Below are 17,761 nucleotides of genomic sequence, written 5' to 3'. Positions count from 1 at the left end.
ATAAGAAGAGCTAGCGGGGGGATGGTTGCTAAAAATGGCCCAGTCAATTGCTCTTTCACATTATTTTAGGCATACAAATATTTTTCAACCACTTTCCACACATACAGTATGTACTGTACTATGTACAACACAGTCACGGACTGGCCTTTTGACACAGCGAATATCCCCGAATATGCCGAACAATGAATGCCCTGTTTTAGGATCATTATAGTAATTATCAGAACATGTTTTTCAGTAAAAGTGGTGCTATTAGGGCTTGTTTGTTTGTGTGTGCCTTGACGGAGCGGGGCGGTAGACTATTATCTTGATATCTGCGTGCTGGTTGTGGTGGGCCTGTTTTAGGCTGAAATGTCAGGGCCGAATATTTGATCCAGTCCAGCCCTGCCGACCCACCTCATTGTCATTGTTGGTTCATAGAGTATATCATCTAGAGACCGGACAGCCCTCACTGTTCATTTCAATGGATGTTGCTCAGTGGTGTTTGAAGGATCCGGAAGAACACTCTACTTCCGCATTTCCGCATTTGCCCACCAACATTTGGTGGGCAAAATGTGGAAGTGCTAACGAGCGCTCCATGTTAAAGGAGAATTCCATGCTAGAAAACTTTCTTACCTTTCTTTGTAGTTGTTACGTCCCCACCAAAGAGGTCCAGGTTTTTTTTTGTGCAAAAACTCCTTATTGGCTATTTCCCCTACCATAAGCCCTCAATGAATTGCATTGAATTGAATGGGAATTGAAGGGGGCTATGGGGTGTTGTGCTAATTCGCTTATTTCCATCGAAATAAGTAGTAAAGTGTGCCACTTGGGATATTATTTACATTATGAAGAGAGGGCTTATGGAAGCGAAATAGCCAATAAGGAGCTTTTGCACAAAATAACGCCTGGACCTCTTTGGTGGGGACGTAACAACTACAAATAAAGGTAAGAAAGCCTTCTAGCATGGAATTCTCCTTTAAACCCCAGCTGATAGAGGTTTACTCGTGCTACTGTAAATGCACGGGCAAAACAACATCACGTCTGCAGTTCCAGCTTTGACCACCGGCTTCAACGTTGGCCAGCCGCCCTGGGTGGCTTGCATTGGTTCCCCTGGTCAGGAAGAAGGAAGTGGGGGACCACACCGGTTGCGATCGAAATCTAAAATCTCTGAATTGAGCCCCACACACGTATACGCACGCACGCACGCGCGCGCGCACACACACACACACACACACACACACACACACACACACACACACACACACACACACACACACACATCCTGGTCACCACAAATTGGGCTGGGCTGGCCATTAATACATTTGCGGAATTGAGCTTGAGCGAGGACTTCAAGAGTGAATCATTACCCAGCCGGGCTTTTGTCAGGATGTGGTGTTTTACTCCCACTCTCTCTCACTCTCTCTCTCACTCTCTCTCTCTTTCTCTCTGTCTCTCTCTCTGTCTCTCTCTCTGTCTCTCTCTCTATCTCATCAGGTCTATTAGCAGGTTAAATGTATTCCACATGTCTGTTGTCCTGTGACCTTCTCTCTTGAAGCTATTCCCCGTGCGCTAGTGTGGATAAACACAACATTTTAAAGGACCAGTGTATGGGAGTAAAGCCATATGTATGTACTGACCCCTCACAGCAACCTTTTGATAATCTAGAAGGGTCCTTATTGGGCCGGGCCGGGACCACCTATATGAACCCAGATCAGTCATTCCCGGGCCGTCTCCATTTTGTTCTCAACGTCCAAATCTTAGAACCTCCCCTCAGCTGCATTCACGGTTCCTTCCTTTTTTGATAGCTGCAAATAATTTTCATAATTACATCCCCTCCCGCCGGCTCATCGTCTGCGAATGTTCTTGTGTTTAAACAGGTGTCGATTATTTTTCCTCTTTCATTTTCTTCCGTGCTGCTTGTTCCTGTGACTAAGGTAACATGGTGGGATGGGAGGGGTTGTAAAAGTGTGCTTGTATCGACATATTTTTTCCCCCACGTTATTGGATAAAAAACGAACACGGACGTTGCTTTGATTCAATTTCGACAAATGTCATGTTTTATACGGCATTGTATTCCAGCCCTAACAGGGACTAATGTGATTCTCCTTCCCCGGGGTAATGCCATTACACTGACAGATTTTCTCTCCTGGCCATTTCTCATGCACAAACTTGGCTTTGTGTCAGCCACCTCGGCCCTCGACGACCGAACCTCTCTGTTCGTGCCGTTTGGCAGCTCACGTTCCTCACGGCCTCCGACTCAAATCACATTCGAGGAGTGTTTCTGCGTGCAGAACTAATGATTTTCTTAGCGCAGTTTCTCGTTCCCAATAAAACAATCACACAACACCCCCCACACGCCGTTAATCTGATATTCAATGACACGCCTGCCTTTTTTACGAAAGCCAGAGACGCGTCGACCTGAAAATTCATTTCACAACTGTAATGGTGGTGGTGGTGGAGGGGGGCTTAGGGATGTAACCTTGGCACGGATTCTGAACTGGAGTATAATTGCGCTGTTGTTGCAGCTGTCCGAGCAAAAGGAGGAACTCGGCCATTTTGAGAACGCGAGATGTGCTCCCCGATGTGGACCTATTACGGACGGCGAACTCACATAATGTACGAAGTCTGGTTCATGTGAGGAGTCATCGAATATATCCTGCACACACGTACAATTCACAACCACACACACACACACACACACACACACACACACACACACACACACACACACACACACACACACACACACACGCACACACCTGCTCACCAGCACAAACACCTGGAGGTGCATGAAAGCTGACATGTTTGCAGCAGCCGAAGCGGTGACACCTCCTCAGAAATACACGCGGCTCCTCCGAGCTCTCCTCTGTCTAATTGGCTTGTCGTGTTTTTAATCAGGCAGCTCGTTACCGACCCGCCGCCTTAGAGGGAGCCCATCTCCATGTCAACCTCTCTGACGAGCACTGTCAGCACACACGCACGCACGCGCACGCACACGCACACAGACTCACTCACACACAAACACATACACTCGTACCGCACATAGACATGCAGACACACCGTGCGTGGTCTTGCGATCATAATCTATGCGGCCAAACTCGCGTATGCACGCTCACTCTCTGACTTGACTGCTGTGAGCGCGCGTGCACACACACACACACACACACACACACACACACACACACACACACACACACACACACACACACACACACACACACACACACACACACACACAGGTTGCTGATGTGCGGTCAAAGACCGGCAAGACTCTGCGAGTGAATTGAAGCCTGGTTAATGGGGGTCTGCAAGCATTTACACACCTTCAGCATGCTAATGCTGCAGCTATACTGTAGTTTCTGCTTCTCAAGGACAGACGTTGCAGCGACGCCAAGGTCAGGGATTGCCCTTAACTCAGACCTCCCGTTAGTCCGACCTGTGCTGAGGGTTACAAATCACCCGTGCTGCGGGTTACAAATCACCCGTGCTGCAGGTTACAAATAACCTGTGCTGCAGGTTACAAATAACCTGTGCTGCGGGTTACAAATCACCCGTGCTGCAGGTTACAAATAACCTGTGCTGCAGGTTACAAATAACCTGTGCTGCGGGTTACAAATCACCCGTGCTGCAGGTTACAAATCACCTGTGCTGCAGGTTACAAATCACCCGTGCTGCGGGTTACAAATCACCCGTGCTGCAGGTTACAAATCACCCGTGCTGCGGGTTACAAATCACCCTTGGCTTCCAGTGAGGTTAGGGGTAGGTTAGAGTTTGGGATAGTCTAACGGGAGGTCGAAGCTTTGCCACGCTACCGAGATCACGGCGGTACGAGTCATCTCCTCCTCCGTTGGAGCTAGGAGGCGTTTTCAGTGCATGTAATCACCCCACGCCAGCTGGAGAGTCTGGGGTGCCCAGCACACCCACTGTCTCACTGTTGTACCACCTGCCTGTGTGTGTGTGTGTGTGTGTGTGTGTGTGTGTGTGTGTGTGTGTGTGTGTGTGTGTGTGTGTGTGTGTGTGTGTGTGTGTGTGTGTGTGTGTGTGTGTGTGTGTGTGTGTGTGTGTGTGTGTGTGTGTGTGTGTGTGTTCATAATAATAATACATAATAAAGCTTTGCAAGCCAAAGAGTACATCTTCGTGATGTCACTTGTCACTGATCACATGACCCCAGGTTCTACACCTCCTGTTCTAGGCTAAATAAGTGGGGACTTTTTTCTTCTTTTTTTTTTTACATAACAAGGTGTATTAATGACATAGTTCAATGTTGAAAATGAGTGGTATTCCCCTGTAAAGAGTGGAGCTATTAATGCCAAGTTTAACTGCATTCCATTTGTAGCAATAAAAGGTTAAATCTACTTGTGATGTGACGTGCGTGTTGAAATGCATTATTCATCCTCTCAGTGTATAAAGAAAACAATCAAAACTCTGCAGTTCCTCTTTTACAGTGAGTAAAAAAAAAGACTGTATAAACTGACTGTGTGTGTGTGTGTGTGTGTGTGTGTGCGCGTGTGTGTGCATCTGTGCGTGTGCGTGCATGATCGCGGTGTGCTCGCAGGTCAACAACGGGACAGAGACGCAGAGCGGACGCCATTCCGTGACGGTGGAGGCCCAGGCCCAGAAACAGCAGCTGGAGGAGAGAGACTCGTTCCAGCAGGCATCGAGACAGTACAGCTCCCTGCCGCGGTGAGAGGAGCCTCTCCAACACACAGTACAGTACAGACAGTACAGACAGTACAGCTCCCTGCCGCGGTGAGGGGAGCCTCTCCAACACACAGTACAGTACAGACAGTACAGTACAGTACAGTACAGTACAGTACAGTACAGACAGTACAGCTCCCTGCTGCGGTGAGGGGAGCCTCTCCAACACACAGTACAGTACAGACAGTACAGACAGTACAGACAGTACAGCTCCCTGCAGCGGTGAGGGGAGCCTCTCCAACACACAGTACAGACAGTACAGACAGTACAGTACAGTACAGTACAGACAGTACAGCTCCCTGCCGCGGTGAGGGGAGCCTCTCCAACACACAGTACAGTACAGACAGTACAGACAGTACAGCTCCCTGCCGCGGTGAGGGGAGCCTCTCCAACACACAGCATCCAGGCTGCTTCCTTCATATTGTTGCTGTCAGGCAGAAACCTCCTACGTCCATATTCTAACTTCTTGTGGGTTGGTTTTCCCCCCAGCATATTATCGCCCTACTTAATCGTACTACAGCGTCACACAAAAGCATCAAATGTAGCAGATCCGCAAGCTCGAAACGTGGCGCGAAGAGACGCCTTTAGAGCCGATCTGCTACTTTTGCTGCTTTATGAATTTGAATCCTGAAAATCAAACCATTTTTGGACATATGAGGTTTCCACCCGAGCAGCGACGATATCCTCTTTTCACCCCGCATCCCTCTTTGTCTGGCACTCTGCCTCTTATTGTCTGTCCGTTCTTTCAGTTCCCCGGCCCTCGTTGCAACTTCCTATCATGTTATTTATTCTCTCCTCCCCTCAGTCAATTCTTTTCACTTTTTGATTCTCATCTCTTCCTCCCCCGCGTCTCTCTGTTGCCTTTCCCTTTTCTGCATTCTTCTCTAGCGGCTCTTTAGAGCGTGTCTTTGGCTATATAACTCAAAGTCAGTCCGCCACAAAGGACACTTTGAACTTATCTCGAGACATTTAAGTCATCCTCGCCCAAAAAAATAAGAAAAGGGGAAAACCTCTTTTGAATCAAATCATTGAATGCAATCACTTGCATTATTTGGAGTGATATTGGACTTCATTAAGTCAATATTGACCCCTGAGGAAGTCGTGACTTTGCCGGGAGGCATTCAGCCTCCTTTTCAGTTCCGTTTATAACAAAGAAACAGCTCCAGCTCTGTGTATAAAAAGAGGACATTTTTCTTTCTTGGCAGACCTATAGAAGCCCTTCGCCCCTCCAAAGTGGAGTCGAGAGCAAAGATCACCCGCTCTTCGCCTTCCTTCTGCTCCCGTTGCTTTGCATTATAGAGAGACGCGTTCCACTGAAGCTTATCTCAAATCTAAGCGCCTCGAAGCGGTGGCGACACAGTTGGGCGTCAATATTTGCATTTCCTGCCATATCTCGTTGGGGTGTCTTTAAAAGTCCTCGCTGCCGCTACCTAATCGCTCCATACACAATGCAAATGATGGAAACCCTGGCCCGATGGAACGCTTCCTCATGTTGAAGCTAAACCCTGGCCCGATGGAACGCTTCCTCATGTTGAAGCTAAACCCTGGCCCGATGGAACGCTTCCTCATGTTGAAGCTAAACCCTGGCCCGATGGAACGCTTCCTCATGTTGAAGCTAAACCCTGGCCCGATGGAACGCTTCCTCATGTTGAAGCTAAACCCTGGCCCGATGGAACGCTTCCTCATGTTGAAGCTAAACCCTGGCCCGATGGAACGCTTCCTCATGTTGAAGCTTAAAAGAGACATTAACCCGCTTATCGCTATTGACGTAATGAATCAAAAAAGCCATCATAACCGTTGACATAAATGACGTAAACGTTTTGTTCGCTATAATCGGGGGCTTAATGTAGCAAAATGTAGCAACCTTTAGCTTGTTTGGCTAACGGCCGATGTAATCTACCTAAAACCGGACAAAATCCTTGCACGCACGTGTGCGGTCTTTATGTGCATCGCTGCGTAATATGCGATATTTGGGGCTTGATTAGAGCTTAATTTGACTTAGTTATTAAAATAAACGATGATGGCTTAGCATCCCGGACATCTGACTGTGTAACACAGTGGAGAAAACTAGCGGATGTTGTGATCACGTGGACAGGAAATGACATCGCCAGATTCGCTCTATTTGGTAAAAATCGGCATAATGGTGAAGTTACTGCCACCATCAGGACTGGGTATAATACTATAGGATTACCTTGTTAGAATGAGATATAGTGTGTATGTCACAGATTCTTCTATTGGCATTAAAATAAAAATTAAACGTATGAATAGTGCAGGTAGAAGGCACAAACCACTGTTAATTAGGGTGGCCATAAGAGGGTTAATAATAATATACTTTGACTGACTGACGGAGCTTTCTGTTAATAAACTCTGTTCTTCCCACTTCTGTTTTCCCACGCTGTAAGCCAGCCAAGCCGAGACATGGTATCTTGAAGTGTTTGGATTATGTTGAATACTAAAGTGAAGGCCAATTTATTTAAGGTTTTTGCAGGATCACATTGTATTCGTTAGGTAATGTTTTTCCAGTGGTACTGTAGTTGTGCGCACATGCATGCACGACACGTATGCATGTGGTGTGTGTGTGTGTGTGTGTGTGTGTGTGTGTGTGTGTGTGTGTGTGTGTGTGTGTGTGTGTGTGTGTGTGTGTGTGTGTGTGTGTGTGTGTGTGTGTGTGTGTGTGTGTGTGTGTGTGTGTGTCAATCTCTTTGCGGTCTCACAAAAGGAACCCTGGTGTTCTTGGACAGACGTATCATAATATTGTCTCGGTGCAGATTCTCACAGTGCAGGGGAAAAGAAGACGGCACACATTTATTCACAACCGCATTGTGCTGCTGCTCTCCGGTCTCTTTACCTGTCAGACAACCCGGTCGATTAAAACATGCTCCTGCCTATGGATCCGTAGCCTGCATGGACGCTTAATCCATATGGAAAGTATATCCAGGCCAATCTATACTATACATACCCCCCCCCCCCCCCCCCCCCCCCAAAGGTGTTGTGAACCGCCATACCATTTGATGTGACAGTTGCCCTGCCCCCCCCCATGCACACCTGACATCTCTCATCTCGTTTGTTTCTCTTGGGAAAGTTGCTTGGGCCTGGCCAAAGGCCACGCCGGGCCAGGCTTTGATAATGCATTCCTTCCATAATCTCATAGCGTCTCCGAGAGGCGGGAGGGAGGGAGGGAGAGGGCTGAGCTTGGGTTTGACCTCCACCGTGACCCCCCCTCGCTAAGGCTCATCGGAGCTCATGTCTGGACACGGCTCCTCATTAAAGAGCCAGAGTCTTAACATCCATGCTGGATTAATGGCCGCAACCGCGACCACCTCGTCTTTTTGGCTTTTTCTCCCACTGCCTTCTCTTATCCCATCCCATCCTCTAATGACTCTGAGACTGGAAGCCAGGCCAGCCAGGCGTACAAACAAAAACGGGGCATTCCCACAAACTCCCCTCCCCCCAAAATACATCCTCTCTAGTCTAGCACAAACCGCAGTAGCTGGCTATTTGATGGCGGTCTGGTGGCTTAGCTAAGATGTCTGTGATGGAAGGATTTGGGGGGTGGAGTGAGGGCTGCTAATGAAGGCGTGTTGTGTTGGCGCTGGATTAGAGTCTGTGGCCTACGGAGGGCAGCGAGGAGTTGGTTTGGTTTGAGTAGAGTGTGTAAGCAGGAGAGAGAGAGCAGTGATTAGCTTGTAAGGAGCAGGGGAAAGGACTTACAGAGACACACACACACACACACACACACACACACACACACACACATATGTAGCACAAATAGCACAAGCAAAACACTCATAGTCAGGATGAACTTCAGGGAGTGCTAGATTTACAAAACTCTCAAAAACCCAAACTTTCCTCCTTACATACGTCCCCCAAAACAACTTAAAGATGACCTATCATGCTTAGTTGCGACAAGTTGTGAGCTTGTAGATCTGCTGTTTTTGGTGCGCGACACCTGGTGCACAACTAAGTATAAATCAGTGGTTTAGTCTCCACTCAAATAAAGAAAACACTGCTGAAAGTTTTTATACAATTTACTTGTTCAGTATTCCCATATGACTGCCTCATTGCTAGGCACATGAATTAAATCTTTTTTCCTGTATGTGTGTGTGCGTGCGCACTCTTCGTGAAGCCTGATCTATCCCAGCTGTTGCACAGAAACACATGGGCGCGCGCAGCGGCCGCAGATTTCTCTTGCGAGCCAACTTCCTGGCTTTGTTTGTTATGTTCTGTCATTCTAAATTTACCCCGCTCTTTTGGTGCAATTGCATTTTTCCCATCCCCTCCCCTCGCCTCGTAGATGTAACTAATCCACGTCGTGACATGTTCTGGCTCGGAGTGGAGGTGATAAGAGAACTTAACTCCCCTGGCACATCCATCACGACTCCACTCCCGTGGACCTGTGCCATCCGCATCCACTCCTCTCAAGACTTTTTGTTGTTTCTCCTCCTAAATCTCCCCTCTTCCTCTTATCTGTTTTATGAGCTGACGAGCTGAAGAAATACAGTATAGGGAGTGAGTATAGCGGGAGAATGCTCGAAACGGATCACCGCCTCCCAAATCGTCCGTTTCTCAGCTTTCTAAACAGGCGAGGGGGGTAACGCTTAGCAGCGCCATTAGCCAAGCCGGAACGGGACGTACATTTGTGGCAGCGCTCCCGAGGCAGCACCGCGGCCCAGATCCGGAGCATGTGGTGGGGCTCAGTCTGCAGTCTGTCCCCACATCTGCCCCCCTCGTCTCCGCATTGCACCCCATGTACACTGCAAAGCTTACAACACGAGGCAGAGGGACTAACTGGCACGCATGGAGGGCGCAGACACATTTGTGCGCGTTGAGTCCTGGCCACCTCGTGCCAAACAAACCCATACATTTGCAATGTAAATCTGTTTACTATGTGCAAAAACACATACAGCATGCTGAGCTTCTATGCATGTTAATAACACGCACATACACAGCTGCTCCTTCAATCTCACAACCAGTGGTGGAAAGAAACATTTACTCAATAACTGTATGTAAGTACAGTTTGAGGTGTTTTTGAGCGGTGCCTCCGCTCCATTACGGAGCTATGTCTGTCCGTATGTCTGTCTCTGTGTCTGTCTCTGTGTCCGTATGTTCGAGCACGGAAAGCTGCACCTAGACCAGTAGAGTACAGCACAGAGTCATTTTTTGACCATTTCGGACGTCTGAACCAACCCGGCCCCCTGGCCGCGTTCCTGGGGGCCTGGATGTTCCGGAGACCCCCACGCGGTTACTTCGTCATTTCTCGACGGTTTCGGACGCGGGGCGGCTTGCCGGAACCGGCCCGGCACCCTGGGCGCGTTCCTGGGGGTCTGGATGTTCCGGGGACACTACAATACAGTACAGAGCACAGTAGAGTATAGTTGCACCGCTCAGTTAACACAGGTGTGATTTTTGCTTTACTGGAGTATTTTAAATTTTCTATACTTTTACTTCACTTGCATCTCAGAGGCACATCTACAATCTACAAGCGGCTTTACACACAGAAAGAAAAAAAGGCTTGTTTGCAAACTTTGCATCCATTTAGCGTGGCCGCACCGCATCGCCCCAATACAACATGCACGTACACACACACGCACGCACGCACGCACGCACGCACGCACGCACGCACGCACGCACGCACGCACGCCGCACGCACGCACGCACGCACGCACGCACGCACGCACGCACACACACACACACACACACACACACACACACACACACACACACACACACACACACACACACACACACACACACACACACACAGACGTATAGCACACACACCCTCACGCGGGTCATGTGGGAACAGTGCCATGTGTTGCAGCTATTGGTCTCTCCTCTCTCCTAATGAACCATAAGACCTTTCCTTTGGTTACGCTGGGGATGTGGCATTCTCATTAGCAACACAGGGGACACACTGCAGGGTTAACCGCTTATAAGCCCCATACATATACTTTGTCATATGATGAATAGCGAAAAGAAAAAATCGACAGTCTACTACAAGCTCACAACGTGCCGCATTGCAATACGCATGTGTGCTTATTAGATTAGATCTGCTATTTTCGTCATTTCTTTGAAAAAAAAGTCTTATAATGTAAAATACTGAGGTGAGGCGGCAGTGTGTGTGTGAGGGAGAGAGAGAGAGAGAGAGAGAGAGGAGAAACTGGGTAAAGAGCGGCCTACATCTAGTCTAGTTCTCACGCACAGCTGCCACAGATTCATGACATCACGTTTACATGGGTCGGGACAAGGATAGAGGCTTCATGTTGTTCGAATTTGGCTGTAATACCCCCCAGCCCACCTGTCACGGCCCGCTCCTGAACCATTGGACATAATTTGGGTTACAGTTTAACAAGAACAGAAGAGAAATGTCCATAAACGTTATGGACATTTCTCTTCTGTTGTTGTTTGGTTTAGTCATGTTTTTGTAGCTCTTTATGTTCTGCTACTGTAGTTTGTTGATTCCCCAGGTGTTTCTTCTTGTGCTCTCTTATTTTGTAGTATTGTTCTGGTGTCTTCCTGTCTGCCCTTGCAGCTGTTTCAGTGAAGTGGGGACAGGATTGATTGATTGATTGATTGATTGATTGATTGATTGATTGATTGATTGATTGATTGATGTAGAATGGGTACATTTCAAACGATATCCACCCTATATAGAATCCGCCCCCTACAGTATCCGCCCCGTTTCTGCGTTCTGCATCTGAACTCTGTCTTGTCTCACCACCCTGATTGTTTTTTAATACTACTCACTTTGTATGTCCTGTTAAGTCCCCAGCCTATGCAGACAGTGCTGATTGTCTAGTTGAGTTCACCTGTGTCAGTCCTTGTCTATTTATACTCCGCTGTATGTTCATATTATTGTGAGTTTGTCTTTACTCCCGAGTGTTTCTTCTCTGGATTCAGCAGCTGGTATCTGGATTGTTGCCCCGTTTGGCTAATCGTTTGTTCGTTCATGAACACTTTGCGTTCAACTGTTCGTCTGCATTTGGGTCCAATTCCTCGCTCACCTTAACACCACCCCACTCTCCTCACTTTTCCAGTTTATATTAAAACTTGCTCTTATTTCTAATATGCACGGAAATAGCTTTCTGTTAAATGACATCTGATAAAAAGGAACTCTTGAGACCATTCATTTCAAGCGTGCAGACATAAATATAAAAGTTGCTTAGAGATAAAACAAGCACTTTGAAGTAGTGGCTATAGCCTTTTTTACATCGTCTCTGTCGGGTGGAAACCTCATTATGTCCAAAACTGTCACATGTCAGGATTCAAATGCAAAAGTAGCAGATCTACAAGCTCAAAACGCCACGCTTCGCTCCACGCTTCACGCTTGTAGATCTTGTATCAGTGTGTGATGCTTGCTGTAGCCCTGGGATATGATCAAGTAGGGCGTTAATTTACAAAAAAATATATAAATATACACACAAAAAAGTTTAAATATGGAGATAGGAGGTATTTCTGCCCGACAACAGCGCTAGTCTGTTCTCTGTTCCTCTCGCCCTTGTGCGTGAAATGACAGCCCGACCAGATACTAGACAGACGGTGTGGGCCTAAAAGGATGCCGCGGGGGGCTGCTGTCTGACTCTTGTGTTGCTGTGAACTCAAAAGGCTTTTAAGCGCATGGTGGGTCAGCGAGGTGCGAATGGGATTTCTTTTCGCATTCCGCTTTAAAGGGGGGGGGGGGGGGGGGAATAAAACAAGACACTTGTATTGTAGCAGTGGCCTTAATGGAGCCACATAATGGAGATGCAGGCAAAACGTGTCAGCCAGAAATGGCTTTTAGGTCCCATCGCGTGGCAGGCCCGCGGTGTGTGTGTGTGTGTGTGTGTGTGTGTGTGTGTGTGTGTGTGTGTGTGTGTGTGTGTGTGTGTGTGTGTGTGTGTGTGTGTGTGTGTGTGTGTGTGTGTGTGTGTGTGTGTGTGTGTGTGTGTGTGTGTGTGTGTGTGTGTGTGTGTGTGTGTGTGTGTGTGCGTGCGTGTGCGTATACGTGCGTGTTGTATTGGGGCGATGCGATGCAAAGTTTGCAAACAAGCCTTTTTTTCTCTTCACGCTCAGAAACGCTTTTTCAAAAATTGTTTCTGCCTGTTTATTACGCCCAGTGGAACTAAGAGTCCCCGTGGGCGTGTTTTGGGCTTTCCCCATTTTGTTTCCTGTCTCTTTCATGTCACAGGCCTTTGTGCCGCTACATTCACCGCTATCGCACCATCACAACTCCGGGGATGTCGCTCTCAGTATTCTTTCTTTCTGCCCCGACAATGTGCCCCTGTAGCCATTACATCTCGCCGCATATTAAAATGTTGCACAATGGATAGTTGAATGGGAACGTTATACCGTCACCTCTGAATCGCTGACCCAGCGCCTTACGGGAAGGAAATGAAAAACACAGCAATCATCGTTGAGTGCTGTTGTTAACCACTTAAACCCCTCTATACTGTAAACTTTAGTCAGTGTTGACTCTGGTTATAGCGATGACCATCTCTTCTCTCTGCACCAGATCTCTGTGCACAACATTTCTGATGCACAAGCTCACGATGCGGTGCATTGCGAAGTGTTGTGAGCTTGTAGATCTGCGATGTTCGCCAAATATTCTCCCAGAATAGGTATGTGATGTTTTTTGTTGTTGGTTGTATTGTGTCACTCACGGCAATGGTTCTCAATGTGGTGTCCTGGGGTTCCAGGGGATCCACAGCAAAAGTAGCTCATAGTAACCTATCACAACCATTTTAACCACTGTTGGCTATTCAAGCAGATAATGAATTGCATTTTATAGCACTATCCCAAGTGCTCAAAGCGCTTCACAATGGTTCATTCATTCATACATTGGGAGGTGAAGCGGCGAACAGTCGACGCCAGCGTCCTCACTTCCCACATTCACACACCAATGGTGGCAAGCTCACACCGACCAACTCATTGGACTCATGTGGACAGGAGGAGCCGGGATTTCAACCGCCGACCCAGGGATCATTGGACGACCTGCTCTACCTTCTGAGCCACAGCCGCCCTATCCCTTGATATACAAGCTCATGGCGCGTCACTTCGTGCCACGCTGCAAGCTCGTATACATTTGCTATTTTTTTAAAAGTTTTCACACAAATCTTCTCTTGGGGGTCTCCCTGGCACAAAACATTTTTCAGATTCCACGTCCAAACACACATCAATTTGGGCGGTCCTTGACTTGAAACAGTTTGAGAACCACTGACTCACATGGTATACCTTTCCCTTTTCCCCTCTCTCCCAGCCACCCGCGGAAGACGGCCAGCACCGTGTCCCAGGAGTCCTGGGACAAGGCGTACCCCGCGCCGGGGGAGGGCTTCCAGACGGCCAAGGACAACCCGCGCTACTCCAGCTACCAGGGCCCGCGCAACGGCTACCTGGGGGGTGGGGCCGGTGGCGGCCTCAACGCCCGCGTGCTCCTGGAGACCCAGGAGCTGCTGAGGCAGGAGCAGAGGCGGCGCGAGCAGGAGGCCAGCAAGGCCGCCGCGCGGCTGCCCCCCACGCAGGAGGGCCCCCCGGGGCCCCCCGCCCTGCCGCCGCCCCTGCCGGCGCTGAAGGCCGTCCACAAGGGCCCCTACCGACATGACGTGCCCCCGTCCCCCTCGCAGCTGGCCAGGCTCACCAGGCATCACGGCGCGGAGAAAGGCAGGCCGTTCTACTCCTGAGAGGAGGGGGGAGGGGAGGGGAGGGGAGACTCTGGGTTCATCTCCCAAAGAGAGATAAATAACACGATGGGGGAGAAAATAAATGAAACCCGACAGGATTAGCCTGTTGTTGTTGTTTTTTTCAAGATTTGTTTTTTTTAAATGGGAAATGTTCATATGAAATGTTAATATTTTAGAAGATTTTTTTTTTAAATGAATATTATAAATCGTCTGTTTAGTTCAGTTTTAGCGACAGCTAAACAACAAAAAAGACATGTTTTTATTATCGCCTTATACCGGTGTGTGATTATGAACTCTGTGAGTAAAAAAAAAGAAGAAAAAAAAAAAGTGCCTTCGCGTTCATATAAAGTGGTTTTCAGAAGTTGGTTTGCGGAGCATGAGCTGGAGTTGGGATCCATCCGCCCGCGGTCAGCAGCACAGCAGGAGGACAGGCGGTGACTGTTTGGTCAGGACATCTCTATAGATCAAACCATCCAGCAGTATTCTGACCCGTGAGCTCAGAACCCCCCGACACCAGACACCAGGGTTCTGTAGCGGAGGTCTCGGTGCTTGGTGGGGGTCAATGGATTTGTGAGAATGTTGGATTACCTTTGTACTTTATGGGGCTGTTTGTCAAGTGTCTGGTTGGCCGTGTGTGTGTGTGTGTGTGTGTGTGTGTGTGTGTGTGTGTGTGTGTGTGTGTGTGTGTGTGTGTGTGTGTGTGTGTGCGTGTGCGTGTGCGTGCGTGTGTGTGCGTGTGTGCACTCTTGAATGTTGTGTGCAGTGGTGGAAAAAGTACTAATTATTTTACTTACATAAAAGTATCCATACTACAAGTTTGGTAATCAAAGTGTACTGTATTGGCATCTAAATGTATTTTAAGTAAACGAAAAATAGCAGATCTAAAAGCTCACAATGTGTTGTGGTCTTGTAGATCGGCTATTTTCAAATAGCCAAAGTTTAAATAGGGCTGATGTGGTTAATGTTTGTTTTGTAATTATAATTAAAATCTACAAAGTACGAGTAACTAAAGTTCTCAAATAATTGAAGTGCTGTAAAAAGTTCCATATTTGCCTCTAAATGTAGTGTAAAGCTATTGAAATAATCCAGCAAAGTAAAAAATACCAAAGAATTGTGCTTAAGTACAGTAATTGAGTAAATGTACTTAGTTACATTCCACCACTGGCTCTGAGTGGACGTGTGACTGAAGGAGCAGCTTGTCTTAACCTGTCTGTCTGTCTGTCTGTCTGTCTGTCTGTCTGTCTGTCTGTCTGTCTGTCTGTCTGTCTGTCTGTCTGTCTGTCTGTCTGTCTGTCTCTGTGTGTCTGTCTCTGTGTGTCTGTCTCTGTGTGTGTGTCTCTGTGTGTGTGTGTCTCTCTCGTGCAATAAATAAACACAGCGTTCCGTCTGATAAGGCTGAATGGAACTCTCCACAGCAGACATTTGGACATGTCATGGATGGATAAGCACAGCTGAAGTTAATAACATTAATTCTGGTTGTGTTTCATTAACGACGTGACAACATCATGCTGGTACACAGCAGCACCAAACGAAACGCATCCAGAATTCACGTTCTGAATACCGACTGACAACCAGTAAGCTGTATTTAAAACCAGCTTGAAAATATGTTTTACTCCCATGTACAGTACAGGTACTGTACATGGGAGTAAAACTTAGTTTTACTCGGCTTCCTTCAGACAATGCTGCAGCATAAGTAATAATAATAACACAACAATAAGATTCAAACGTATTAACCGTATCTATGCCAAACTGTGTATATCTCGTGAAAAGTTATTAAGCTCAACTGAGCCATCCAGGAGAAACACGAGATTTGATTAAAAAACAAAACATTTATATCTTTAAAGGTGACCGCTAAGGAACCAGAATGGTAAAAATCCTAAAGGATACCATTACCAACCCTATGCCTGAGAGGAGCGTAAGACGAAGCAGCCATACCTGGCACCATCTTGGATAATGTCAAAATGTCTGCTTTGAAAATCTCTCTCTCTCTCTCTCTCTCTCTCTCTCTCTCTCTCTCTCTCTCTCTCTCTCTCTCTCTCTCTCTCTCTCTCTCTCTCTCTCTCTGCTTACTGCTGTATCTGTGCCCCTGTTCTTTTGGGACTCCCTTTCCTACCTCCTTACCTCCGTAACCCTCCCTCCTCATCTCCTCATACCCAAGTATGAACGCTTCAGGTCTGTCGTTCTCCCAACCTGCTGTCCCAGGGAGGTTGAGTTGTATATGAACATGGATTTGGTCTGGTGGTCTATTAATTAATGTACGCCATGAAAAATGCATGGATCCAGGGCTGTGTAACCAGAGCCTGCTTGCTGCTACTAGGGGACACTGGGTGCCTGCGCTGTTCCCTGCTGAATATTTCATCAAGGTGGTTACACGGCCTCTGTAGTCTGCGGTCACGCGGTGTAACAGGTCCACACACACACAGACACCTCCCCCCCACTCACCACAATTGTGCCATCGATGGAAAACTTCTATAGGGAGCGTGTTCATGTTTCAGCCAGCGATCAGACATGCATTTTTGATGCGTGTGTGTGTGTGTGTGTGTGTGTGTGTGTGTGTGTGTGTGTGTGTGTGTGTGTGTGTGTGTGTGTGTGTGTGTGTGTGTGTGTGTGTGTGTGTGTGTGTGTGTGTGTGTGTGTGTGTGTGGTGTGTGTGTGTGTGTATATCCATATGTTCCTGTGCGTGTGTGGAAATGTGTTTTGGTATCTGTGAACGGTTCCAGTCATCCCAATATGTCTATGAATACACCTTAGCAACCATACAAAACATATAAAGCTGAGAAGAGATACGGCATAGCATGAGGTCACAAACTATGCGCCGCCCCCTAACACACACATACGCATGCGCGCGCACACACACACACACACACACACACACACACACACACACACACACACACACACACTCCCCCTAGTTTCCTCTCCTCTGTTGCTCCCTTTCATCTCTATCCTGTTTCTCTGCAAAATATTTTTTTGAGTTTTCTCACGTTCAATGTATCCCAAGGCGTAGGGTAGAGGTTCAAAGTGTCTGTGATATTAAGGCTGCATGGTGTGTGTGTGTGTGTGTGTGTGTGTGTGTGTGTGTGTGTGTGTGTGTGTGTGTGTGTGTGTGTGTGTGTGTGTGTGTGTGCGCGTGTGCGTGTGCGTGCGTGCGTGATGTGTGTGTGTTTTTTGCTCCCCTCTTCACTCACAAATTCAATATTTTTGCATAGTGCACATGTGTCCACCCGCACGGTGTAATTAGTGTTTGTGCACTCTGTCTGGTCTGTATGACAAATTAAGTTTTCTCACAAAGCTATTGTTATTGTTTCCTTTTGTTTGTTTATATTATTTTTTATATCCGGGAGGGGTGGGGGGTGGGGGAGATGAGCATTCTATTGTTATTGTTTCATTGTCATTTTGTCATGAATTATTGTGTTTTATAATAATGCGCA

General features: G+C 47.6%; 1 protein-coding gene across 2 annotated transcripts in view; it reads left to right on the top strand.

Annotated features, from left to right (window-relative positions):
- Window positions 1-14,330, top strand: part of LOC306913465 (partitioning defective 3 homolog) — a gene marked incomplete at its 3' end in the record, with an annotated part of 531,789 nt that extends 517,459 nt beyond the window's left edge. For both annotated transcript variants that reach the window (XM_079490132.1, XM_079490131.1), the window contains exons 23-24: window positions 4,532-4,659; window positions 13,910-14,330. In XM_079490132.1, the coding sequence (XP_079346258.1) occupies window positions 4,532-4,659; window positions 13,910-14,330 (549 nt within the window). The remainder of the gene's footprint in view (window positions 1-4,531; window positions 4,660-13,909) is intronic.
- Between the last annotated feature and the right edge of the window lie 3,431 nt (window positions 14,331-17,761).

This window comes from Electrona antarctica (genome assembly GCF_951216825.1).
Source record: "Electrona antarctica genome assembly, chromosome: 20".
Lineage (NCBI taxonomy): Eukaryota > Metazoa > Chordata > Actinopteri > Myctophiformes > Myctophidae > Electrona > Electrona antarctica.
The sequence above is the reverse complement of the archived record's forward strand: the minus strand, read 5'-3'. Positions and strand labels throughout refer to the sequence as shown.